The 14,369-nt window shown below is 40.4% G+C and overlaps 1 protein-coding gene across 4 annotated transcripts in view; it reads right to left on the reverse strand.

Annotated features, from left to right (window-relative positions):
* Positions 1-2,158: 2,158 nt before the first annotated feature.
* Positions 2,159-14,369, reverse strand: part of LOC139444133 (girdin-like) — a 96,271-nt gene continuing 84,060 nt past the window's right edge. For 2 of the 4 annotated variants that reach the window (XM_071225033.1, XM_071225036.1), the window contains 5 exons: positions 13,828-13,942; positions 12,148-12,285; positions 9,456-9,554; positions 8,391-8,542; positions 2,159-8,021 (listed from right to left, as the gene is read on the reverse strand). In XM_071225033.1, the coding sequence (XP_071081134.1) occupies positions 6,267-8,021; positions 8,391-8,542; positions 9,456-9,554; positions 12,148-12,285; positions 13,828-13,942 (2,259 nt within the window). In that variant the 3' untranslated portion in view covers positions 2,159-6,266. The remainder of the gene's footprint in view (positions 8,022-8,390; positions 8,543-9,455; positions 9,555-12,147; positions 12,286-13,827; positions 13,943-14,369) is intronic. The other 2 variants (XM_071225034.1, XM_071225035.1) reach the window with 2 other exon arrangements.

Genomic DNA, 14,369 nt, shown 5'->3' on the forward strand with positions numbered 1-14,369 from the left:
TGTTGTAGAGACATGGTCTGTGACGTAGTTATTGTTCTAGAGACGTAGTTAATTTTGTAGAGACGTGGTCTGTGCCGTAGTTAATGTTGTAGAGACGTGGTCTGTGCCGTAGTTAATGTTCTAGAGACGTGGTCTGTGCCGTAGTTAATGTTCTAGAGACGTGGTCTGACGTAGTTATTGTTCTAGAGACGTGGTCTGTGCCGTAGTTAATGTTCTAGAGACGTGGTCTGTGCCGTAGTTAATGTTCTAGACGCACGGTCTGTGTTGTAGCAGAGACCATATAATAGATATGGTCTCTGGTTGTAGTTAATGTTCTAAACGCACGGTCTGTGATGTAATTTATGTTCTAGACACGTGGTCTGTGACGTAGTTAATGTTCTAGACGCACGGTATGTGGTGTCATTCATGTTCTGTGAGGTAGTTAATGTTTAACAGACGTGGTCTGTGATCTAGTTATAGTTCTAGAGACGTGGTCTTGATGTAGTTAATGTTTAAGAGACGTGGTCTGTGATCTAATTATTGTTCTAGAGACGTGGTCTGTGATGTAGTGAATGTTCTAGAGACAAGGTCTGTGATGTAGTTAATGTTCTAGACACGTGATGTGTGATGGTTCATGTTCTAGACACGTGATGTGTGATGGTTCATGTTCTAGACACGTGATGTGTGTGATGGTTCATGTTCTAGACACGTGATGAGTGTGATGGATCATGTTCTAGACACATGATGTGTGTGATGGTTCCTGTTCTATACACGTGATGTGTGTGATGATTCATGTTCTTACGTGACCCACAAAGGGATGTCGTCATATCTCTGTTCAGCAGTAGCCAGAAATAAGATCTGATTTTAACGACATTGGTGTTGTCTAGTGGTCACCCATACCTCTACTTCCTACTTTGATGACATATACTACTTTTAAAAAAATTAAAGGACCACTCAATCCAGTCATACAAAATAGGGGTGGGTGGGAGGGTCACCAAAAGAATGTGATTCTTTAGGGGAGGATCATAAAAAATAAAATATATTTTTAGTTAAAGTGCTTTTGCTTATCTTTTCAGGGAGGGTATATGTACAAGGACATCAGGAGGGTCATCTAAACATATGACAAGCATTAGGGGAGGGTAATTGTTTTCAGTGCATTAGTGCATCAAAAACTTCACCCCACACAAACAAACGACCGGTCCCTGAGCGATATCTGAGAAATTCATTACAATGAGATGAATGTCATGGTTAGAGGCTTCCAAAAGATACCTGGGACATAAGGAAAGGAAGATTCTTAACTTTTTCCAGGTAAGAGGCAAGACCAGTAATGTTCAGAGTATAGTCATTTAATTTGGTCAAGTCTCGAATGTAGTAATATAAATGTTATGCACTGGATATATATTGCATATTCTGATATATATTGTCTTCCCACAGTCTCATATTTTAACAACTGAAAATGATGTTAAAAAACAGGACCATGGGAAGAGTTCTGCACAGAATTCCCAAGGTGGTCAGTGACTTGCGACACCCATAGTTCATACATTACATTGAAGTGCCTTTTCTCATATTTCATTATAGTGAATGAGAGAGTTTGATTCAATGCTCAGCAGAAACCCACTACCATGTGTATGAGGTTGACAAACCTCGGATCATGATCAGGCGAATCATGGATTCAAACCCATAACAAAAGGTTTCTGTTATGACAACAAGTAGGAAAATCTATCTTGTGCCTTAGATGACTGGGCCACCCCTGCCCCTCATACATAATGAAAATATATACTACTCAAAAGAAGTTAAAGAACATCTGATGGCATGGCAGATTAACTATAGTAATATGAAAGAATCTAGGGTTCTTCACTTGTTCTAAGTAGTATATATTTTCAATCTGTATGAGAGGCAGGGGAACTTTATCTTTTGAGTGCTTAGCACGTAAATACTTATTAAGTTTGCTTGTTGTTTAACGCTGCCTTAAGCAATAATCCAGCTATATGACGGCGGTCTGTAAATAATCGCGTCTGGACCAGTCGCCTTTTCCGGCAAATGTGGGTTGCTGAAGACCTCTTCTCTACCCGGATCTTTACTGGTGTACTTATCCTGATTGATACTGGTAAATATCCCTTTTTAACAAAACATGATAAAATGTAATGCATGAACATCAAGAAAAACAGAAAATATCAAGCTCTGTGGACTTCATTTAATTATACAAATCTTACACAACCTGGTCATAAATATTAACAAGTAGCTGGAACACAAACCTGCTTCAGTTCATTAGATCTACACAAATGGGGGAGCATGTTCCATACGATCTTACAAAGAACATGAAAATATTTTTAGTATACAAGAATATTTACATGTTGGGACCTTAGAGTTCGTCGATGATATGTTTAAAAATTATATCACAAGATTTGAGGCACTTGATCCCAAAATAAATGCGTAATGGTTTAATTTCTACAACTCTATCTACATAATGACAAATCTACCTGGATGGTAGGTAAAAATGATTTATCTCTAAAAGGAATGATATAATACAATGTAACCATGACAACCATTTCTTCTATGAAACTTCTATTTGTTTTTGTCAAGATTCCCTTATTATGTGTACTGGAGTTTTGCATTACAAGTTGACATGGTCTGTATGTTTAGAAACCATTAGGTCTATACACTTTGTTGGTTTACATGTCTGTAAGCCTACATGATCAGTAGAATTAATATTGTACAAGACCTGTAAGTCTACATGGTCTGTATGTTTACAAGTCCCTACTAGGTCTATATGCTTTGTAGGTTACATGGCTGTAGGCTTGTGGGTGTCCATGGTCTGTTAGTTTACAAGGTCTGTAGGTCAACACCACATAAGATCTACCAGATCTGTAGGCATCCATAGACTTTGTGTCCATGGTCTTTAGATCAATATTTTTTTTATTACATGGTCCGTTGATCTACATATATCAATCTACGTTGGTACCCTACCATTGTCCTTGTCCTAAGTACTGACGTAGCATAATGCTGTAGGTTTGTGCCAGAACCGGACTCCTGACACAGACACTACTCACCAATGTGGTTTCTTCGGTACCAAGGATTACAAACTGAAAACCCCAGTACTCATACACATTTTCACAACAGTTATTAAGGCACACACAAACCTGTTACCCCAACTCCCAAATTAGCAGAACCCTCATTTTCAGAGAACTAGTCCAAACATATTTCAAGACGTGAGGTGTATTGCAGGGAACAATGGTTATTGCTGAAGGAAGAATTTGCAGTCAATTTATCAAAGCCATCCAGTTTCTACACACGTTAGTTTTCTGTAAACGATTGTTACAATGGCCGCTTCTCCCCAAGGTGAACAGAGAATTGAATGGTTGCCAGGGGTGATGGAACAATAGATGATGATGGAGAATATACACGATGATAACGAAGTTTGGACGGATACACAGAATTGCTAAAACCATGTCTTCCTTCAGTGAGGAACCCACAGCCGAGTTAGTATTTTACAGTCGGAATACACATGATCCATCACAAATGCTTGAACATAAAACTTTAAGTATTCATGCCATATTTTGAATAAAAATATATATTGCTTTCAATAATATTCCTAAGTAGGGTTGTAACGATCCACTTTGTTGAGATACTATTGGTATCTTGCTGGTGAGGTCAGATACATTCATAATACCACACATGGAATCTTGACACTATATTCATCAATGACAATGAAAAGCCCTCACCAAAAATCCGTTTTTAATTTACATCAATAAAAATAGCAGTGGCTTGAGAATGCTTGTATATAAAAACAGAAAAAGGTTTTAAAATTTATTGCCATACCAGTTTACATGTCATCTAAATATATGGGTGTATCAATACATGATCTCTTAACTTGACATCTATAGTGAATCGTTACACCCCAATCACATCTATCTAAACATTACTGATATGATGGAATACAGAGACCTAACAATTCATTCCCTCAAACAGGGTGGGATATGTAGTCATGCAGATAGACACTTCACAACCACAGAACCACAATAAATAAACCAGACTGACAACACAAAGCAACTGAAGAATGGGGACACAACCTGGCCAGTCTATTAATACATAGAGGATGACCTGACTCAAATATTGCACCAACAGATGTCCTTAGATCCGTTACATGCAGTTACGTTCCAGATCCGTTACATGCAGCTCTTTCTTAGATCTGTTACATGCCGCTATGTTCTTAGATCTGTTTACGTACTTAGATCTCTTACATACAGAATACACTTAGATCAATTACATGCAGCTTTGATCTTAGATCCGTTACATGCATATTACTTAGATCCATTACATACAGTTATGTTTCATGGATCCAGTACATGCAGCTATGTTCTTAGATTAGTTACATACAATTTACTCTTAGATCCAGTACATGCAGCTATGTTTTTAGATCTGTTTATGTATTTAGATCCGTTACATGCAGATTTGTTCTTAGATCTGTTAAATACAGATTACTCTTTGATGTGTTATATGTAGCTATGTTTTCAGATCCGTTACATGCAGCTATGTTTTTAGATCCGTTACATGCAGCTATGTTTTTGATCCGTTACATGCAGCTATGTTTTTAGATCTGTTACATGCAGCTATGTTTTTAGATCCGTTACATACAGCTGATGAACCACAAATATAAAGAATGAGAAGAAGCACTGTGAAACAAATCTTTCTCAAATTTGATTTTCCTGCATATTTGTATCTTTTCTGGGTTATGTGGATGACAAGAAGCCTAAAACCTCGTCTGACAGACTGCTGCTCCTGCTTGAGAATAGACGTCAGTATCTTGTTAGAGTTACCAATTCCTAGAGTTCCTGAACAAAGCTGTCAATCCTTGTTACCCACTCCCTACTATTGGCATAAGAGGCTTGGATGAATCCGAATCAGGTTCGATTTGTCGTTTAACAGCAATAATCAAGCTATATAATAAGTAAATAATCAAGCCTGGACCTGACACTCAAATCAGGTTTGGGCTAAAATATTAGGTTGTTGGTTATGGTATGAGGTTAAATGTTTGACAGTTCTTCTGGATCTGAAAGTTACTGTTAGGAGACAGGAGAGTAGCACAGCAAGAGTACCAGGATGTTACCATGCAACAGGACAAAAATTCAGCTATCAGGCAACAAGATTACACAGTACCAAAGCATGCATGAGTCAACTACCATTCACTGCCACAACACTCGCCCAGATTATCTGTAAAGCCACTGCAGCCTACCCGACACAGACATACTTCAAGATGGCTGTGCAGGATTGACATGAGTGTTGTGTGAGTCGCCACCAGTCACAACACCGACGTACAATGAAGGGTTATGGAGCACAACACAAACAATTCAACAGTGTAACAGGGAAATAAATCAACAAAAATACAACCAAAGTAAACAAAGCTTCGACTGTGGGAAAACAAGAACAGATACTCCAACATGCTGAACAACCCATTCCAAGGGAGACAACTGGTGACCACCCAGACGAGGCACCTGGGCAGAGACCCAGCATGCAGTCAGTAAATCAAGTCATCTGCGATGCCTGTTGGAGAGAGAAAAACACCAGCACCCATTAGTAAGCAGCAATGATGGACGCTGAGAATAGAAGGAGGCCAAACTAGCAAGTTGCTAAGTGACTATAGGTATGACTGGACACATCATTGGGGGTAATTTGGAGAATTTATTGAATATCCTGTAAAATCATTGCTTCTTGTAAGGCGAAGCTTGACAATGGTCATGATTAGATTTACATAGCTTTCCATTGCATTGAGACAAAACTTAGTAGATGCAAAGCATTAACATATAACAAAGCAAGGTGTGGGATTGAATCAATCAAGATGACAACCAAGGTCATTATCAAAGCAATTGGGAAAATCCATCAATGCTTAAGGGTTAAAAATGCCTCTTTTTCATGTAAAATGTTTTTCTATCTAATACGATCATAATACGATTGGATACTTGCATGGTACACATGTCAGGTCAAGCTTAAATCTACAGAGCACTAAATGCTGGAATGTCTGAGTACTAAAATAATTAATATACATGTAGCATTTGGTATCTGGAGCCAACATATCACAGCATTCTTATTACAAGTCCCTGATATTGCATTGGTAACTAGAATAGTTCTTTCAGTACTGGTTTCAGTCTTATAGCATATGATTTATTTACAGACATTAACTGAGAAAGTCAAGTTATTCATTTACTGCAAGATCAACATAAACATATGTTCAAACATTTGCTTCATATAAACTGGAATGTATTCGATAAAACCTAAAGACACACACAAGGCTACACACAACCATATTCATACCACACAGAGCTCTTGTTCGGTCCCTGTCCTTGACCTTGAGCTTGTCCTTGACCTTGACCCTGGTCTGGTCTCTGTTGTGGTTGGTCTTCGGGTTTCACTGGCCTGACAGACTGCGCAGCCTTATTGAATGAGGTTTTGGTCTGTGGCTGTATACGGGCGGTAGGAGTCTGATGCCGGGCAGTGTTCGACAGGAGCCTTGCTGTGGCTGACAACCCCATCTGATTGCTGGACGGTTGTTGAGGACCAGGAACATTTGAGCCATCAGTTGAGGGCCGGGATCCTAGGCTGCCCGGTTCACGAAGTAAACTGACTGTGTTTCCTGGCTGGCTTAAAGGCCCTGGTTCTCTACTCCTCCTTGGAGGAGGCACAGGAGGAACATTACCTCGTCTCTGAGATGAGGACTGATAGTCATTGTTCAGGTTCTGATTGAACAGATGTGGTGGAACTGATTTTGGTCTCTCTACTGTTTGCGACCGTGAAGTGTAGCTATTCTGAGTGTAAGGGCCATTAGTCTGTGGTGCCGTTGAATGAGGCTTCGTGCCAGAACCACCTTCCAGAGTTGTTGGTCGGCTGGATCGGACTTTTTCTACTGTGGAATATATAGGGTCATTCCTGGAGGAACTCTGAGATGAAATCTGGAATGCTGGATGACCCATGACACTTGCAGGACGGCTTGTTGAAGGACGATTGTTGGGAACCATATGGTTGTGTGTTCTGTGTTGGAACTGTGCTGCCGCTCCTGTTGGCCTCCCATAAGGCGGCGGTCTGTCTCCCTGCCCTCTCTCCTGGGAGCTTGAAGAAGACGTGCTGGGCAAGGAAGGTCTGCTTGGTGTTGCATAGTGATTACTACTTCCTCCCGGAGAACGAGACCTGTAATTTCTAGGTGCAGCTGGTGACTGACCTCGAATACCTCCCTGAGGCTGTGGTCTGGGTTCCCGACTCAAATGTCCTGAGCTGCTCTCTCTATCGTACCCACGACCGTCAGCCATGAGACTTTGTCTGTTGCTATAGTGACCAGGTAGAGAGGCTTGATCAGTGGATGAGCTGGCACTGCCCATCATGGTTAGACGGTCAAGTCGCTCAGCTGGAGCCAGATTGACTCTTTCTACTGGAGTCGGAGGCAGCTCTCTCTGAGACGGCCTGGCACCTGGAGGTGGAGGAGGAGAACGTACTGGCTCTGGACTAGACATTTGAGGTATGGGTTGACCGTACTGGTAAGACATGGTGGACGAGTTCAACAGACTTGTCTCAGCTCCCTGGGGAGCCCTATAGTCCTCCAATCTCTGAGGAGTTGCATAAGTGTGAGGAGGTGAACGGACATCTTCAGGTGGGAGGCGTTGTGAAGAGTTTTGCATATTTTGCCATTTTGTACTCTCCAAAGATTTTGATCTTTCATATGAATAGGCTCGAGGACCATAAAGTTCAGTATTAGCTTTAGGAGTAGATGTTTTAAGGTCTGGCCGGTTGTTGGGAGGTGGAGAGGTTTCCGGAATATTGGCACTTCCCCCCGATATCCTGGACAGTATAGACATGTTCAGATCTGTGTTTGGCTGGGCTGATGCAGCCACATCCGGTATGTGGCTGCTGTGGCTGCTGTAGCGATGACTCATGTCCTGCTGCTGGGACACAGAGGAGGGTTTCCTCATGATAACTCGATTTGTAGGGTCGGAACTAGCACTTCCTGTACTTCGGGACTCGGCATCATCCTGGCTCCTCCGGTCTGCTGGTTTCTTCTGGAACACAACATTCATACAACTTGAGAAAAGGATAATGCCAAAAAAAATGAAATACAAAATCCAGAATTACACTCAAGAGCAGGATCTGACTGGCAGAACTCATCCCTGGCTCTGGCATCATATCTAAATACAGATACAGATAAAGATAAAGATAAACTTCATGTGGACTTAATATTGCACTATCTTAAAAACATTTTTTGAAGTTGCTATATTATGTCAAGACAAGTACAGTGATTAAATATGAATTTAAATATGGTTTTACATAAGCAATATTACAGTCATATGACGGCATGGCACCAATTATTTGCAAGTAAATGTAAATCTATCAACCATACAATGTTAAGGCCTGATCAAGTTGTGACTTACTGGAGGACTCTGCTTGTTGGCCTCATTGAGGAACTGTTCCAGGGTGAGCATCTCGCTTCCTGGCGAACCTGGTCGCCGGGCAACAGGAGACTTGGGGGACAGAGGCATGAAGCCAGCTTCCTCATCTGCAGCCTGGTATTGGCGCCCCAAACCTACACACACACAGCAGCTCTTGTTAACATAATGCAAACAGTGCTTCCTAACTGGACAATATGGGTTGTATACAAAAGCACTCATTTCATCAAGTCATGCTTCCAAAATCCATGTTAGCAAAGAACCGAGTAATGTTTGTTTGTTGTTTAACCGCACTGAGCAACATGATGGAGGCCCATAAATAATCAAGTATTGACCATACAATCCAGTGATTGATATGATGAGCAACGATTGATGCCATTGGGGTACGATGACATGCAATAAACCATGCCACTGAGTCAGACCACCCAATCCATTAAGTTGCCTTCTATGACAAGCATTTGTTGCTGGGGACCGATTCTACCCTGGAATCACCACAGGGTTTCTGTGGTATCAACTACAGCTCATACGAAAAAGATTTCTGAGTTTGAAAAACAATTCTTTGCATGTAAAAGCCATCTACTGCCAAGTGGATTCCACGCAATTTGCTGGATTTGTTTGTCTGTTATTTAACTCTGCACTCAGCAATATTTCAGCTATATGACAGCAGCCTGTTAATGTCTGGGTCAGACAATCCACTGGGGTACTATGACATGCTACTGACCAAGTCACCGAACTGGACCATCCGATCCATTTAGTCACCTCTTATGACATTGGTTGCTAGGATCCCCAATTCTAACCCCAAATCCCAACACAGTATTTGCAAGGTAACATCAGCAAAATATTTGAGAAATTAATGGTAATCCCTTGATGATTTTGGGCATAATTATTTCATTTTCAAAATCTTTACATAAGGCTTATGACCTGGGCACTTTGCCTTTCTTGCAATATTCTATTCTGTTATCCACTATGGCTGAATGAAGTCCCACAACCAGTACATGTTGACTAGCTAACACTGCTTTGCATCACAACTCTATACACTGCCGGCACTACCTGGTAGAAGCTGTGTGGAGTTGCCAGACGACATGGAGTCCTTCTCCCCGCTCCCATTGTGTGACAAGTCACCCACGATATCCTCACTGGATTTTGCACCTGCAGCGAACAACCAAGCTCCCATTATCCCAGCAAAAGTACACACACAGCAACAACACAAAGGCAAACCTGCCTACCCCAGCAAGCACGGACTGGTCAGATCTGTTCAACACTGCCCCTCAACCTGGGCTGACATGACTAGGTGAGTTGATTTTAACTTGAGGACAGTATTCCAGTTATATCATGGCATGGCAGGCCGAGTGGTTAAAGCTTTCGCTTGTCATACCGAAGGCCCGAGTTTGATTCCCATATGGGTACAATGTATGTACCCATTTCTGGTGCTCCCTGCCAGGATATCTGCAGCGTCAAATTATACTCCACTTAGACATGTCTGCTCAAAGTGGGTTGAAAGCTTCAAATGATGCTCTGAGTTCACCCCTTGTGACTCCATCATATCCTGATGCCAAACATTTAGCCAGGTGACTATCGTAACCATTGTGTCTGCTGGTCACCTGTATCTATTCCACCCACTAGGATGTTATAAAAGTTAAAGACCACCGATTCTTTCATATTAGGGACCGGTCATTTGTTATAGGGGGTGGGTGGGTCACCCAAAAATATGACAGTCTCTGGGGGAGGGTCATAAAAGATGATACACGTATTTGCAGAGGGTCATGAAAAACATATACAAGGACATAGGGGGGGTCATCCAAACATAAGGCAAGCATTAGGGGAGGGCCATTATTTTCTGCTCCATCACCTGATTGCTCATCAATGTGAGATGTGTCACTAGTCTAATTATTGGCCATAACTCAAAAGGAGCTATTCAATGATGGACAGGTTTGCCAAGTACAACACATGCTCTAGTCAAGTACAACACATTCTAGCTAAGTACAACACATTCCGGCTACACACAACAAGTACAACATATGTTCTAGCCAAGTACAACACATGTTCTAGCCAAGTACAACATATGTTCTAACTAAGTACAACACATTCTGGCTACACACAACAAGTACAACATATGTTCTAGCCAAGTACAACACTGGTTCTAGCCAAGTACAACACATGTTTTAGCCAAGTACAACACATGTTCTAGCCAAGTACAACACATGTTCTAGTTAAGTACAACACATGTTCTAGCCAAGTACAACACATGTTCTAGTTAAGTACAACACATGTTCTAGCCAAGTACAACACGTTCTGGCCAAGTACAACACATGTTCTAGCCAAGTACAACACATGTTCTAGCCAAGTACAACACATGTTCTAGCCAAGTACAACACATGTTCTAACCATGTAGAACACATGTTCTAGCCAAGTACAACACATGTTCTAGTTAAGTACAACATATGTTCTAGCCAAGTACAACACATGTTCTAGCCAAGTACAACACATGTTCTAACCATGTAGAACACATGTTCTAGCCAAGTACAACACATGTTCTAGTTAAGTACAACATATGTTCTAGCCAAGTACAACACATGTTCTAGCCAAGTACAACATATGTTCTGGGTTAAGTACAACATATGTTCTAGCCAAGTACAACACATGTTCTAGCCAAGTACAACACATGTTCTAGTTAAGTACAACATATGTTCTAGCCAAGTACAACACATGTTCTAGTTAAGTACAACATATGTTCTAGCCAAGTACAACATATGTTCTAGTTAAGTACAACATATGTTCTAGCCAAGTACAACATATGTTCTAGCCATGTAGAACACATGTTCTAGCCATGTAGAACACATGTTCTAGCCAAGTACAACATGTTCTAGCTAAGTGCAACACATTCTAACTAAATACAACACATGTTCTAGCCAAGTACAACACATGTTCTACTTGGACCACAGCTGCAGATGAACATGCTTATTTAAGACCTCCAGCAGGTGACACTTTAGGCTTGTAGTCACTACATGCTACAGGCCTGGACAACATGCACAACACAGGATTCTAGATAATAACACCCAAAACATCTCTTTCTCAAAGTAGGACATGCACATCTAATAGAACGGAATCAAAATCAGCAGACAAAAAAAGAAAGAAAATCTGCTCAAATACACTGATATCGAACTCAATGACAGCCATTACAGGCCTAAATCAAAGACAGGGACACATATGATATGCTGTCAGCAACATTTCAAACTCATCCCTGCATTTAAAAGGAGGAGGGATTATAGCACTACAGAACTGAGCTTCTGGTGAGTCCTGGGCGCACCAACTAGTATATACTTCACATAATCTTAATACTTTACTGACAAGTAATGTGTTACTACTAAAATTAGTACAATCAGAGAGAATCACAGCAACACATATCTATGGAGATTGTTAGAGTTATGTCTGAACTGAATGTTGAAATGATGAAACATTCGAAGAAAGACACAAAAAATAGAAAATGATGATTAATTAGTCTTTTCCATATTGGAATAAACAATGACACCTGACTCGGGCAACTTCAGATCTAAACATCATCAAAGTTGTGTAATGTCTACCATGTGAACTAATTCTCAACATGCATTTTCTGCATTGGCACAAAATAAATCATAAATGATTCAATCCACAACCACAATAGATAAAAAATAACAAAAGCACAACACCAAGACTTAAACATCCATGCAGGGACTGGTGAACTGCACAAGACGGAAATGTTTACCTCGGAGTTTCGGCCTATCCTTAGGAGATTGCGTGAAGTTGAGAGCAGTGGTGGATTTGGCTAGACTTTTATTTTGCTTTGCCAGTTTGGGCGTGGCCAGTAGCGCACTACCCTCGCTACACCGCCTCGTTCGCTTGTCTGAGTTAGTGGCAAACAAAACAAATGTGTCAAAAACAATGAACTTGTTAAATAATACTTGATTCTAAAACATGGCATAAAAGAGTTACAATTAACATGAAAAAAACTGAAACATTACTTTAAGAAAAGGAGAACTTGCTCATTACTGTGTTTTACTTTTAGATCATTCCAATAGTTAAAGAAGATGAAGAAAATCTTTTGATAACATTTTAGGTTTCTTAAACCAAAAAATAACAGTAACACTAAACCGATCATGCAAGAAAAATCTTGGCAAAAATCATGCCGATGTTAATTATGTGTTAGAGTGCTTCCTTCCCCTCATTCATTTCAACCTCGTTCTTGAAATGACTGGCAGATAATTCTGACACTGGGTGACATAAGCAATGCAGAGCCTATAACATGTACAATGTTGTATTGGTGTTAGGTGCAGTCTTGAGCTGTACAATATTGTACTGATATTACAAGGAATAACAATGTGCACTGTGCTGTGTTGGAGTGGAGTGGAGTGGAGTGGAGTGGAGTGGAGTGGAGTGGAGTGGAGCGAGTCATTGAGATGGGGTTCTACTATAACACTCAACAGTATTTCAGTTATGTCACCATAAAGGGGTAAGTAAGTACCAAGAAATGTCAGCTTCTTCTTCTGAAACACGTGGACATGGTACGGACAAACCTAATAATCCAGGAGAATCAAGGAATAAGTAAGATTTGGCCCTAACATCAACTTGTGAACAGAGCACAGGAACAGTGGAGTGTCCAGCTGACACGATGTTCGGCAGAAAGTGCGCATGATGTTAGAAGGGTGATGTTAAGTGCACAGGCAGTGGGAATTTATCATGCAACATGCAAGGTACACAAAATACAAGGTTAACAACATGCAGATATTAGAACAGGATTTTCTGTCTCAAGTTGGACAACACATTATTTCTGAATCTGAATGCGAGAACAATCGTGCAGATATACCAGTCAAATACTGCCCTAATGAACCTAATAGATGAATTCACATATCTAACTAATCAGGAAGGATGTTAATCTTCTATCACTACAAGTATAACCATGTGAAACAGTTGTTGGAAGTCACTGCTACAACTTTCAACAGACCTATTGCTACACTGCATAATCCACAAAACAGATATTAGTGAGTATCCATAAACATCTCACAATCTAAAAAAAACATACACTGTACAAAAAACTTGAGGATCATGAATATGTTTGGGGATATTTTTAACAATAACAAAGCGACAAAACCCTTTCCAGATCCAACAGAAATCCTGTTAGTATGATTCCAACTATATCATGAACATGTGTTTAAGAAATTGAGTGCTCAATCTTCACTACAAAAACAAATATACCCAAAAATATTCATGATCCCTAAACTCTTTATCTTCAGTATATTTTAATACCACCTGACAGACACGTTCACTACTTACACATATAACTATCACCATTACCAGGCCTGATCCTCGTGCCACCCGTCCACGTGAGGTGTATATATGTACAGCTTATACCACATGCACCACCGGTATCTGCCCACAACCAGCTTACCTGATTTCCGACTGTCGTTGATCTGGTCACCCGACTCCCCATGTGACACAGACCCAATGGTGGAGTTCTCTGGACTCTCCGATGCCAAATTTGGTCGACTTTTACTTCGTTGTCTCTGAAATACCAGACAATGAAAACTGTAGCCTCAAAGATGAATGTGTGCAAAGTGTGGATTTCAAACTGAACTAAGCAAACATAGGACAATATACCCTGTAACATGGCCAGGGTGTCACATGTATGTAGTAATTAAGAAATAAAAGATGAGTGGGAGTTGTTTATTGTACAATAAAACTCTGCAGGGAGAATAAACCATGAGAGGACCAATGGCCAAATGCACTTGCTGCAGTGTTTTATTGTATGATAAACACCGACTAAGAGTCTTTTATTTCTGTTATGAGAAATCAATATTGTGTACACCCTCTTAAATGGTGTTGATAAATGGTGTTGATACAAGCTTTAAAAATATTTACCAATATATATATAATAATGATGACTCACTGAATAGAACCCCATCTTGGCAATGTCAGACAAGTCCATTTTAT

The sequence above is a fragment of the Haliotis cracherodii genome, unplaced genomic scaffold (genome assembly GCF_022045235.1).
Source record: "Haliotis cracherodii isolate W230 unplaced genomic scaffold, xgHalCrac1.p SCAF_5, whole genome shotgun sequence".
NCBI classification, from domain to species: Eukaryota; Metazoa; Mollusca; class Gastropoda; order Lepetellida; family Haliotidae; genus Haliotis; species Haliotis cracherodii.